Genomic DNA, 13,762 nt, shown 5'->3' on the forward strand with positions numbered 1-13,762 from the left:
GAAATGCAGTGGTTCTAACAGTGTGCTGAGACCCGGTAAGAAGTTACCAAAGTAGTTCAAGAGTCCCAGAAACGACCGCAGCTCCATCACGTTCTGTGGCCTCGGTGCGTTCTCAATTGCCTCCATCTTCACGTTGGTGGGCCTGATGCCGTCCGCCGCAATCCTCCATTCCAGGAACTCCACTTCAGGCACCAGGAAAATGCACTTTGAGCGTTTTAACCTGAGCCCCATGCGGTTGAGTCGACTAAGAACATCCTCCAGGTTCTGAAGATGCTCGACTGTGTTCTGATCTGTGACCAAGATGTCGTTCTGAAAGACCACGGTGTGCAGGACTGACTTCAGTAAGCTTTTCATGTTTCTCTGGAATATCGTTGCCACCGATCGGATTCCAAACGGGCATCTGTTATAAAGAAAAAGACCTTTATGCATGTTGATGCAGGTGAGGGTTTTCGATGATTCCTCCAGTTCCTGCATCATGTAGGCTGAAGTCAGATCCAGTTTTGTGAACGTCTTTCCTCCCACCAGCGTTGCAAAGAACTCGTTGGTCTTTGGTAGTGGGTATTGGTCCTGCAGGGAGAAACGATTGATAGTTACTTTGTAATCGGCACAGATTCTGATGGTGCCGTCTGTCTTGAGGACTGGGACATAGGACAGGCCCACTCGTAGAACTCAATCGGGGAAATGATGCCCTCTCTTTGCAGCCGGTCTAGCTTGATCTCTACCCTTTCTCTCATCATGTACGGTACTGCTCTCACTTGTGATGGATGGGTCACGCTCCCGAAATTAGGTGGATCTGCACTTTTGCTCCTTAGAATTTCCCGATGCCTGGTTCGAACAGCGAACAGTTTAAGACCTGGGCACACGAAGTGTCGTCAGCAGGTGATAGCGCTCGGACATCATACCAGTTCCACCATATCTTTCCCAGCCAGCTCCTGCCGAGCAGCGTGGGATCATCACCCGATACCACCCAGAGTGGTAGCTTGTGCACTGCTCCATCGTAGGAGATCTTTACGGTAGCACTACCGATTACAGGAATCAGTTCTTTCGTGTAAGTTCTTAGTTTCGTGCGAACTGGAGTTAAGACTGGCCTTGAGGCCTTGTTGCACCACAACCTTTCGAAAGTTTTTTTGCCCATGATGGACAGGCTCGCGCCCGTGTCCAGCTCCATTGACACCGGGAGTCCATTTAGTTCAACATTCAGCATTATAGGGGGCCAATTCATGGTGAATGTGTGCACCCCATGTACCTCTGCCTCGGATCTGAGGCTCTGATTCGTCGTGATCCTCCGTGGATTTGTCCTCCTCTGCAACATAGTGGTTTGCAGGTTTAACAGGATTTGCAGCTCACCTGCACACTTGTGGGAGGTGTCCCATTGTTCCACAGCCCTTGCAAACGTACTCTCTGAATCGGCATGAATGGAAATGATGATCACCCCCGCAGTGCCAACAAGGTGTTAATGGCCTTGCATTCATCACCCTTGATGGTGGACTCTGAGATATCCACGGACGTGTAGCTGCAGATATGTGTGACCTGCCAGGTACGTTATGATTTGAAAACAACATCACTTTGTTCACAATACATGTAGCAGCACTTGTGTGCTGAGAGATTTGCTTCGTATTGTCACTGGTGGCAATGAACGCCTGGGCTATCGCTATGGACTTATTCAAGGTTGGGGTCCCTACAGTCAAAAGTTTGCGAAGTATGGTTTTGTGGCCAATGCCAAGTATGAAAAAGTCTCTGAGCATGTGCTCCAAATGTCCTTCAAATTCACAATGTCCTGCAAGGTGTCTTAGCTCGGTGAAATAGCTCACCACTTCCTGGCCTTCAGACCTTTTGTAGGTGTTGAGCCGGTACCTCGCCATCAGAACGCTTTCCTTCGGGTTCAAATTCTCTCGGACCAGTGTGCACAAATCGTCGTACGATTTCTCCGTGGGTTTCGCTGGAGCGAGCAGATTCTTCATGAGGCCATACGTTAGTGCCCCACAGACGGTGAAGAGGATCGCTCTACGTTTGGCAGCGCTTGCTTCCCCATCTAGCTCGTTGGCCACGAAGTATTGGTCGAGTCGCTGCACAAAAGTTTCCCAATCATCTCCCTCCGAGAATTTCTCCAGAATGCCCACTGTTTTCTGCATCTTTGGGTTCGCTATCTGTATTGTCGGCAGTTGTTGTGTATGGAGAAAGAGTCAGACTGAACACTGTGAGCTCAAAGTAAAGTGTGACCGTAGTCTTTTATTGCAGGTCTCCAGAGTGCCTCTCCAACCTGTGAGGCCTCCTTAAATACCTGTGCTCCCAAGGGTTAATGGGATCCCTTGGGACTCCAGGGGATGAGTCCTCTGGTGGTTGTACAGAGTAAATACAAGTATACATATATAACACATGCCTTTGTTACCTCTCGACTTGACTACTCCAACTCATTCCTGGCCGGCCTTCCACATTCCACACGACGTAAACTTGAGGTCATCCAAAACTCAGCAGCCCATGTCCTAACTCGCACCAAGTGAAGATCACCCATCACCCCTGTGCTAGCTGACCTACATTGGCTCCCAGTTAAACAACGCCTCGATTTCAAAATTCTCATCCTTGTTTACAAATCACTCTATGGCCTTGCCCCTCCCTATCTCCGTAATCTTTTTCAGCCTCACAGCAACACAAGATGTCTGCGCTCCTCAAATTCTGGCCTCTTGAACATCCCTGATTATAACTGCTCAACCATCGGTGGATGTGCCTGGGCCCTAAGCTCTGGAACTCCCTCCCTAAACCTCTACACCTCTCTACCTCTCTTTCCTCCTTTAAGACACTCGTTAAAACCTACCTCTTTAAACAAGCTTTTGGTCATCTGCCTTAATTTCTTCTGTGGCTCGGTGTCAAATTTATCTGTTTATCTGTAACACTGTTGTACATAGTAAATACAAGTATACATATATAACAAATGTCTTTGTTACCTCTCGACTTGACTACTCCAACTCATTCTTGGCCGGCCTTCCACATTCCAAATATAGTAAAACATCCCAAGACACTATATAACTGAAAGTTATTATTATAAAATATATTTTATTCAAAAGTTTAATAATTCTTTGTACTTAACTTAAATAAAATTATTCTTGTATCAAACTTTAAAGTTTTCAGTTACGATCACTTACAAACTTTAAGATCACTTAAAAACTTTAAGATCATTTACTAACTTTTAAACGTGTAAATTTACATAACTTACAAAAATCTTTTAATTTGAGAACAACAGTTAACAACAATAACAATAATAACAACAACAGCAGCAGCAAAGAAAGGCTGCATCCATCTCTCCTCCATCTTAATCTTAGACTGCCCGCTGCGCTTGTTCTTGGTGACTCCACCACCACTGCCCACGCAGTGTTTCTGGGGTTGGTACCAAGCTTATTATTTCTGAGATCTCGGGTAGTGCGCACCTGTTGGAGGGGAGGAAGGTGCGGCCAGGCGGCAGGCGGCAATGTGGAGGGTCCAGGCGGCAATGTGGAGGGCCTGGCCTGGGGCCCTTCAGAGGCTGGGGATTGGAGTGGGAGTGACAGTTGATTCTGTCAATGGGCACGGGTTCTGGGCGTGTTCCCTTATTGCAGCAGCTAACTCCAACTTGCCGTTCGTCATGCGCCCTGACAGTGTTTCAATGACCTGCAACATTCCCTCCCTCATGTTCACTGGGAGTGTTTGCACCATCTCTGACATTCACTCCCTGATGTTCACTGACAACACATCAGCTACCTGTGACATTCCCTCCCTCATGTTCAGTGACATAGTTTCAGCTGACTGAGATATTTCCTCACTCATGTTCCCGGACATCGTTCCCATTTCTCGTGAGATTGCTGTTACTTCTCCCGACAGTCCCGCTACTTCATCACACCCCACTGATGGTGTCCAGGAGTGATCGGGTAAGATCAATGCTCTCCACACTCAGTGCCATCATCTGAACCATACCTGTTAGATCCTGCACCTCAGGCCAGCGCAGTCGAGCTCTCCTTCCCCTCCTCCCCACAGGTGTGGCTCGCACCCCAACACTCAGAAAGTGGGGCTCTGGGTGTGCCTCGCTGCACCCCACCACTGGGACCCGCAGCCTTGGACGTCAGGAAACCATGGAATGTCCCACCAACACACAAATCACTAGTCACAAAAGGGGCTGGCACCTCAATGGGTGGCACCTGCACCTCCTCCAAAGTCAATAAAACAGTGGGGGCTTCATCCATCTCCATCCCCTCACCGTCCCCCCCCCCCACCCCACCCCCTCACCCTCACCCACATGCTCTTGATCTGGAAGGTGAATTAGAAGATTTTCTCTTCTTCAGGCTCATCTTCGTCTGAATCTTCTTCTGCATCGTGAGGATTGGCCTCAAGTTCTGCAAAATATAACAGAACAAACAGATGGTTAGCAGCAGAGGAGGGGACAGGGTGGGTGGCATGAGTAGGCTCACACAGTGCAGGCAGCAGGCTGATTTGAAGGACCACGATAAATGATAGCACATTGCATCAACCGAAGCATAGCTGACGGGAGACAGCCCCAGGAACCAAAGCATGGCTAGCCCGTGCAGTACTTAACATTTAGCAAAGCCAGACTGTGGAATTTGCAGGACTTACCCTCTCCCTCGAGTGTGGGCCCAGCTTGTGCAGTGGTGGTTGCTTTTTTCCAGGCAGGGCCCATCAAAGCAGTGACTCTCTCTTCCAAGGTGTCAGTGGCTGCAGATTTCCTGGGCCTCCTCCTGTTCGACTTCTCTCTCTTTTATTATCTGCCACCTTTCTCTGCAAAGATGAAAATGCAACTTTTTAGAGATTGTCTTTTTGCTGGGTGGGACATATACAGCTGGTCACATTTACAATTGCAATTCCATTCAATAAGTGAAAATATTACTTACACTATTTGACCAAGGTCCTGCCAATTCTTTTTACACTAGCCTCCAGATCTCGTGGTGGTCACCATTGCGCAGTAACCTTCTGCAACTTGGTTCCAGCGTTTCTTAATTTCTTTGGGTGGAACTTTTATGTGACCTCTGCTGGTTTCCAGCTCCTGCTATCTGGTCTCAATCACAGTAACTCCATCCTGTAAGAAATTCTTGGTCCTTGCACCGCGTTGCATCTTGTATTGCTACAGCTCCGATTTTTCCCAATACTCTCACACAGTAATCTTCCTCACACACACAACTGGCTCTTTAAAACTGGCCGATTGCCAACCCGGAGTTGTACTGGGCATGTGTGTCCATTAAAATAACATCAGAAACATCACTTTTTTTGTCGTGCGTGTGCAGAAGGTGCAGCATTGTTTTCGGAGCAGACAGCAGGCTCCACCCCCCGAGGTGACTGGACAAGTTGCACGCGCCAAATTTGAATTACACATCGGGGAAACTTTGGAAAAATATTTCTGGCGCGTTTCTGGCCTAGAAAAACGTGCATAACTCTGGCAATACGCCAGAAAATGGGCTTGGGCAAAATTGAGTCCAAGTTTCTGCTAAAATTCATTTTCATAATCACAAACATAAAATCTTTCGTGAACCAGTGCAATTAGGCAGCGTGATAAAATGTATTTTGTTCTTTTTCCATTAAAAGTATCCCTTGATGTATTTAAGAGTGGTAAACTGGTGCAGTTTTATTAATTCAGCTGAAAATTTGATTTTATCACCAAAAAAAAGCTTTTTTTAATAAGTGTGTCCGGTCCGCCACATGTCTCACCTAATTCTAAATAACTGGAAATGACCTAAAGAAATAATATTGAACCATTTACTACTTTCATTGGCATTCAATTGTCAGTTTCTTGGTAAATGAAATATTTTTGGATGAGTAAAAACTCTTAAAACGTGCCAACTATTGTCTGTGCACCTAAGAAAATGAGCACAAATTGAAGAACCTTCCCGAGCCAGCACTATGGGTGAAATATCGCAAAATGGGCATGGCTAGTATTGTGGGCGTGGCCTGATTCGGGCAAATTGAATCTTGAACCAGCGTATATGGTTTTGGGCAGAACTCACGTTTAAAATTGACCAAACTTCTGCACTAGTTTGGCTGATTCCAGCTGGATTGCACTGATATATTGCACGAATTGACGGAAACTCTACCCCTATATCCCTGACATACTGGCAGAGTGCTGCCGTTATACATCATTCTTGTATGCTATGATGGGGAGGTGGGTTCCATTTATGTAAATCTGATACATAAATCAAGTGACTCTCCAGTCACCCTCCAACAGTCTGATTTATAGGTCAATAGAGGTCAATCAAAGTCATAGAGCAAGCAGTGAAAGCAGAAAGGAAATCGACACAGGGCTTACTGAGGCTTTTCAATTGATACATTGCTAGTTTAATATAAATCAGGTGTTGAAATGTGCATGTGCTGTGAATGATTATTTGGGAAGCGTTTTGTGGTTAACAGAAAGTCCAACCTAGCAAGCAGAATCCATTCACTTGTGGTTTGGTTTCCAACTTTCAATTAATTACTAAACCAAGTCTAATTTCATGAACAGTTCTGTTAATTCTCCTAAGAGCTCGAACAATGGACAATGGGCTTGAAGAGTTATGCCCGTTTTTTGGGGGCCTAAGTACGCCAAAAAAAAATGTTCTAAGTTTCCCCGTTTGATTTCTTCACTTTGGCGTGGCCTAACCTGTCCTTTAGTTTTGGGGGTGGAGCCTTGATCTGCCCTAAAAAGATCAGGTTGCCACAGTAACCAGGGACACAATGAGCTGAGGCTGCAAAGTGAAACATACAGCCAGCTCCCAACACATTAAAACACATTGCATCAACTTAAAAATACATTGCGTCAATTTAAAAACACATTAAAATATATTGCAGCAATTTACTCCAATTATTAAAGTCGGTCCCGCTCCCTGCCCCTTGCCTGTGGCGGTCCAGCTCCAGCTCCCCCACCCCCCGCGAGTGCCTTGCCGATTCGCTCCCCCGCCCGACCCTGGCCCCGAGTGCCCCGCTCCCCACTCCTAGTCCAGGCCGAAGGGCTTGCCGGTCCACTCCCCCGCCCCTATCGCAGGCCACCTCCCTCCCAGTCCCCGCACCTAACCACACCCGAAAGGCTTCCCCCCGCTCCCTCACCCCCTCTCTCCCCGCCCACACGCCCTTCCCTCCCCCCCACTCTCTCTCCCCCCCTCTCTCTCCCCCTCTCTCTTACCTTTCCTGCTGCTGCTGTCCGGGCATCTGCTGCACTTACCTGCGCCCATTTCTTTAACTGTCCAGAAGGTTTTTCTGCAGATGCCACATACGCTGGCCTAAGCAGAACTGGAGTAACTCTCAGCTGGCCAAACTTGCCTAAATGGCCAGAATTGGTGCGAGTGGCAGGTTACACCCGCTTTGGCTGAAAAAAAAACTTACCGTATATACTCGCGTATCCTACGATCTCACGTATCATGCGACCCCTAAATTTTCGTCCCCAAAACATGATTTTATCATATATCCCATGTATCATGTGAGTCACTTTTTTGAGATACCAGATGACACTAGGCTAGGCTTTCAAACAAGTTTAACAAGTACCCAACACGTAACAAGTACCCTAACACATAACAACGATCGAATACAGACCTTAACAACCGAATCATGAAACGACTCTTCCGCCGTAAACAACCGAATGAGAAACAGCTGTTTTGCTGTTTCTCATTACGATAATAAACAGTTACCATATTTCGTTCCAAATCTCATCTAAGGTAGTAAACTATGACAAATATATTTTTACATTCTACCCTTAGCCACTATGGAGAAAAGATCTGCGAAGAAATATACTGCCAAATTTAAGTTGCAAGTTGTTGCCGAAGCGGAACAAAGCAACAACGTTAAAGCTGCAAAGCTGTTTGGTGTCGGAGAAAGCTGTGTCCGAAACTGGAGAAAACAAAAAGAAAAATTGAAGGAAACTCCTTCCTATAAATGCGCAAATCGCGGGTCGAAATGTCATTGGCCGCATTTAGAAGATAAAGTATCAAAGTAGGTGTCCGAAAATCGAGAAAATGGTTATATTATAACACGATCTAAAATAAGACTTTATGCTTTACGAGAAGCAAGAAAAATTGGCATTCGTGTGTTTACTGCCTAACAGCCTCATCTTGGCCAGCACTTCACACCCGCAAATTTTGTATCTCGCGTATCATGCTACCCCCCAAATTTAGGTTACAATTTAGGTCTTCAAAAGTCGCATGATACGCGAGTATATACGGTACCTAAAAATATCATAACTAACTGAGTTACGCTGGTGCAAACTGATTGGAAAAACTGTGGATTTTTAACTTAGACCTAAAAAAGCAGCCTGCTCAAAAAAAACGGCGCAAATCACCGGGGAAAATTGAGCCCATAGTTTTTTTAATTATTTTCTATAACTGGAGGTGGAACATGACGTAACAATATACAATATTTATAATGTCTCTGATATCTTCGAACACTCCCGACAAGGAGAGTTGTCCACAAGGAGGTTTAAACACCCAAACCATTCCCTGCTTTGTATTATTCCAAATGTGATGAAAATTCTACTGAGTGTGCAGAATCACAGAATACTTTTCATGGACCGAGAATGAGTTATTTGAGAAACTAGTCTGAGTTCATTAAATCCCCCCATAAAACAACCAAACATTGCATACACTGCTACATACTGTATTTAAAACACACTTTTATTTTATGTATTCACTGCTCACGGAGAGCTAACAGAGTAATACTTTGGTCGTTGGGAATAGTGTGGTATTCCAACAAATGTCTGATAGTACAGTGCTGCTGTTAAACCGAGGTCCCGTCTGCCCTCTCAGGTGGATGTAAAAGATGCCATGGCATTATTTGAAGAAAGCAGGGGAGTTCTCTCTAGTTTCCTGGCCAATATTTATCCCTTCGACCCTCCTTAGGTCCGTCTTCATCCTTGGCGGCACTTGGGCGGCAATTGGGAGCTCCTGTCGGCTGGCGCCCAGATTGGCGGCGTACGTCCCTCATTTGCCGACCTTTGAGGGACCTTGTTGATGAATATCCCACCCAAAGAACCATCAGGTACCTTGGCGGTCCTTTGGGCAGCACTTGGACGGTCGGGGGCCTTCACCAATTTCGGGCTTAAGGTCATTTATCTCATTGCTGCTAATGGGAGCTTGCTGTGCGCAAATTGGCTACCGCGTTTCCTACATTACAACTGTGACTACTCTTCAAAAGTATTTCATTGATGTGGGACCTTGTCAACAGAATGTGTTTTTCACCACCACTGTGAAACTACTGTTTTTCAGGAGGATAATGAAATTTAGCAGACATTTTCACAGTACAGAAATGGTACAAGTGATCTTTCCAACACAGAATATCTCACAAACATGACCAATTCCTTGGCTGTTAACTTCTTTATTGAAAAAAGATTTCTTTCCAAGATAGTAATTTTAGATCTTGCGTGGAATGTTTAATAAAACAGAATGCTGCTTTTGAAACTAAGATTGATGTACTGTCCTTTCATTTACAGTCAGAAATTGGGTTTGGCAAACTGGAAACGTATGTCAAGTTGGATAAACTGGGAGAGGTAAGCATAAACTGGTCAATGTGCGACACCATTTCAGGCCAAATGTATCAAACACCCCACAAAGGTAATTTCCATATTGTCACTGAATGTCCCAGTACAGAAACAGGCCATTCAGCTTATCAAGTCAGTGGTTGGGCTTCTCTCCTAGACTAATCCCACTCTTCTGTCTGTTCCCAAAACTGTTTAACATTCCCCTTTTGCAAAAAACAATCTAATTTGCTTTTGAAACAAGTTTCTGGACGCTGCCCCTTGACATCATCGACAGACATGGGGTCAGATCCCCATGTACGCTGACGACACCCAGCTCTACCTCTCGCCATCATCTCTCTCTCGACCCCTCCACTGCCCCGTGTTGTAACACTGCTTGTCCAATATCCATTTTGGATGAGCTGTTGTATCCTTTAAGGGAAGACCGAAACCATTGTTTTCGATCCCCTCCACAAACTTTGTTCCTTAGCCACTGACTCCATCCCTTCCTGGCCACTGAATGAGGCTGAACCAGACTGTTCACAAACTTGCTGTCCCATTTGACACCGAGCTGAGTTTCAACCACATATAAGAACATAAGAATAGGAGCAGGAGTAGGACATTTGGCCCCTCGAGTGGCTCCGCCATTCAATAAGATCATGGCTGATCTGATCATGGACTCAGCTCTACTTCCCTGCCCGTTCCCCATAACCCTTTATTCCCTTATCGCTCAAAAATCTGTCTATCTCCGCCTTAAATATATTCAATTACCCAGACTCCACAACTCTCTGGGGCAGAGAATTCCACAGATTTACAACCCTCTGAGAGAAGAAATTCTTCCTCATCCCAGTTTTAAATCGGTGGCCCCTTATTCTGAGACTATGCCCCTAGTTTTAGTTTCCTCTATAAGTGGAAATATCCTCTCTGCAGCCCCCTCATTATCTTATATGTTTTGATAAGATCATCTCTCATTCTTCTGAACTCCAATGTGTATAGGCCCAACCTACTCAATCTAACTTCATTAGTCAACCCCCTCATCTCCGGAATCAAACTAGTGAACCTTCTCTGAACAGCCTCCAATGCAAGTATATCCTTCCTTAAATACGGAGACCAAAACTGTTCGCAGTACTCTAGGTGTGGCCTCACCAATACCCTGTACAGTTGTAGCAGGACTTCCCTGCTTTTATACTCTATCCCCCTTGCAATAAAGGCCAACATTCCTTTTGCCTTCCTTACTGTACCTGCATACTAACTTTTTGTGTTTCATGCACAAGGACCCCCAGATCCATCTATACTGTAGCACTTTGCAATTTTTCTCCATTTAAATTATAATTTGCTTTTCTATTATTTCTGCCAAAGTGGATAACCTCACATTTTCCCACATTATACTCCATCTGCCAATTTTTTGCCCACTCACTTAGCCTGTCTATATCCCTTTACAGATTTCTTCTGGCCTCCTCACAATTTGCTCTCCCACCTAGTTTTGTATCATCAGCAAACTTGGCTACATTACACTCGGTCCCTTCATCCAAGTCATTAATATAGATTGTAAATAGATGAGGCTCCAGCACCGATCCTTGCAGCACCTCACTAATTACTGTTTGCCAACCAGAAAATGACCCATTTATCCCAACTCTCTGTTTTCTGCTAGTTAGCCAATCCTCTATCCATACTAATATATTAGCCCAAACCCACGAACTTTTATTTTGTGCAGTAACCTTTTATGTGGCACCTTATCAAATGCTTCTGGAAATCCAAATACACCACATCCACTGGTCCCCTCTTATCCACGCTGCTCGTTACATCCTCAAAGAACTTCAGCAAATTTGTTAAACATGATTTCCCTTTCAAAAACCAGGCTGACCTTGCTTGATTGAATCATGCTTTTCCAAATGTCCTGCAACTACTTCCTTAATGGTCTCTAGCATTTTGCCAACGACAGATGTTAGGCTAACTAGTCTATACTTTCCTGCTTTGTGTCTGCCTCCTTTTTTAAGTAGGGGTGTTACATTTGCAGTTTTTCAATCCGCTGGGACTTCCCCAGAATCCAGGGAATTTTGGTAGATTACAACTTATGCATCCACTATCTCTGCAGCCACTTCTTTTAAGACCCCAGGATGTAAGCCATCAGGTCCAGGGAACTTGTCAGCCTTTGGTCCCATTATTTTACCAAGTACTACTTCTTTAGTGATAGTGATTGTATTAAGTTTCTCCCTCCCTATTGTCCCTTGATTATACACCATTGGGATGTTTTTAGAGTCCTCTACCGTGAAGACCGATACAAAATATTTGTTCAAAGTCTCTGCCATTTCCCTGTTCCCCATTATTAATTCCCCAATCTCATCCTCTACCAGTAAGACTGCCTCCTTCCACCTCCATAATATCGCCCATCTCCGTCCCTGCCTCAGCCCATCTGCTGCTAAAACCCTCATCCTTTGTTACTTCCAGACTCGTATATCCCAAAGCCCTCCTGGCTGGTCTCCCATCTTCCACTCTCCGTAAACTTCAGCTCATCCAAAACTCTGTTGCCCTGTATCCTAACTCGCACCAAGTCCCATTCACCAGTCACCCCTGTGCTCACTGACCTACATTGGCTCCCGGTCCGACAACACCTCAATTTAAAAATTATCACCCTCATGTTTAAAATCCTTCAGGGCCGCATCCCTCGCTATCTCTGTAACCTCCTCCAACCGTACGAGAACTCTCCATTTCTCTAACACTGGTCTATTGTGAATCCCCCTACTTCACCCCACCATTGGTGGCCGTGCCTTCAGCTGCCTGGGTGTTAAGCTCTGGAATTCCTTCCCTAAACCTCTCTGGCTCTCTATCTCTTCCTTTACGACCTCTATTTAAAACCTACTTCTCTTTCATGCCCCTCCTAATATCTCCTTCTTTGGCTTGGAGTTAATTTTTGTCTGATTACACCCTTGTGAAGCACCTTGGGACATTGTTCTATGTTAAATGCAAGTTGTTGTAATGTGTCCTCCTGATGTCGCTTACAGTATTCTTCAATTAACCATACTCCCTATTTTTGTGTCGTCTTCAAATTTTGATATTGTGCCCCTGATACCCAAGTCTGGAGCAGTTACATATATGAGGAGAGCAATGATCCTGATATGGACCCCAGTGGGACACCATCCACCTCAACAAACATTCATTAGCCACTTTTCTATCCTTCAAACCAATTTCTTGCCCATGCTGCCTCACTTCCTTTGACACTGTGTGCCTTACTTTTATCAGCAAACCTCCTTATTCAAATACTTTTTGCAAATCCACTTACACTACAGTTCCTTTATCAATACACTCCATTAGTTCCTGAAAGAACTCTTTATAAATTGTCAGACATGACTTACATTTTAGAACATTTAAGTTGGTTGTCCTTTATAACTTGTGTTGTTTGTTTACCGTGAAACACTTGGATAATGAAATAATGATTGGAGCTTCTTTCCTCGTGGCTCTGCAGTCAGGCCAGTGTTGAGTTGTGCCATTCTGCTGAAAGGTCTTCGACCCGAAACGTTAACTTGGTTTCTCTCTCCACAGATGCCGCCTGACCTGCTGAGTATTTCCAGTATTTTCTGTTTTTATTTCAGATTTCTAGCATCCGCTGTATTTTGCTTTAGTTGGGTTGTCGGTGCTGTTTTGCCAAAGTCTGATATCTGTGTTGTTCCAGGGTACTTATGCAACAGTTTTCAAGGGGAGGAGTAAGCTCACCGATAATCTGGTAGCATTAAAAGAGATCCGCTTGGAACATGAGGAGGGAGCACCTTGCACGGCCATTCGGGAAGGTAGGAACAGCTGGAGACAAGTGGCCTGCCACTCTTAATATCACGCGTCCCGATTACCAAGTTGATGTTAAAACTTTTCTCTATTAATTCCACTGTATTTTTATTGGCAAAATGTATAATAGGTTACCTGGTGTAACCAGTGATGTTGGGCGGTTTTAAGGTAAACGTGATGATTCTTGACAATAACACATTTCACTTTATTTTGACGGATTGTCTGTTTAGGAGGGGACAGATTTGGAGTATCACACACCAAAGTTTGCAATGATGTTACAAGAGGGTGAAACATTTTAATTATTGCTGGTAACTATTTTGTTCAATTCCCGAAGGGATTGTGAGTTTGTAATATTTGCCATCAACTACTGTCCTCAGGAGCCTAAACGGGTGACAATGCTGATGGATTCTGATGTGATGTGTGTTTACTTCGTGTAAGGGTAATCAATCGATTCACTGTCATTAAATTGATCTTTAGCACTGGTCTCCCTTCTGCACGCCATGTGCCTGTACCTTGCTGAGGCACTGAGCCCGATCG

General features: G+C 44.9%; 1 protein-coding gene across 1 annotated transcript in view; it reads left to right on the forward strand.

Moving 5' to 3' along the window:
- Positions 1-13,762, forward strand: part of LOC139276829 (cyclin-dependent kinase 17-like) — a 377,596-nt gene that overhangs the window by 253,915 nt on the left and 109,919 nt on the right. The window contains exons 4-5 of the mRNA XM_070894828.1: positions 9,425-9,481; positions 13,119-13,233. Of these exons, the coding sequence (XP_070750929.1) occupies positions 9,425-9,481; positions 13,119-13,233 (172 nt within the window). The remainder of the gene's footprint in view (positions 1-9,424; positions 9,482-13,118; positions 13,234-13,762) is intronic.

Source organism: Pristiophorus japonicus, chromosome 12 (genome assembly GCF_044704955.1).
Source record: "Pristiophorus japonicus isolate sPriJap1 chromosome 12, sPriJap1.hap1, whole genome shotgun sequence".
NCBI lineage: Eukaryota > Metazoa > Chordata > Chondrichthyes > Pristiophoridae > Pristiophorus > Pristiophorus japonicus.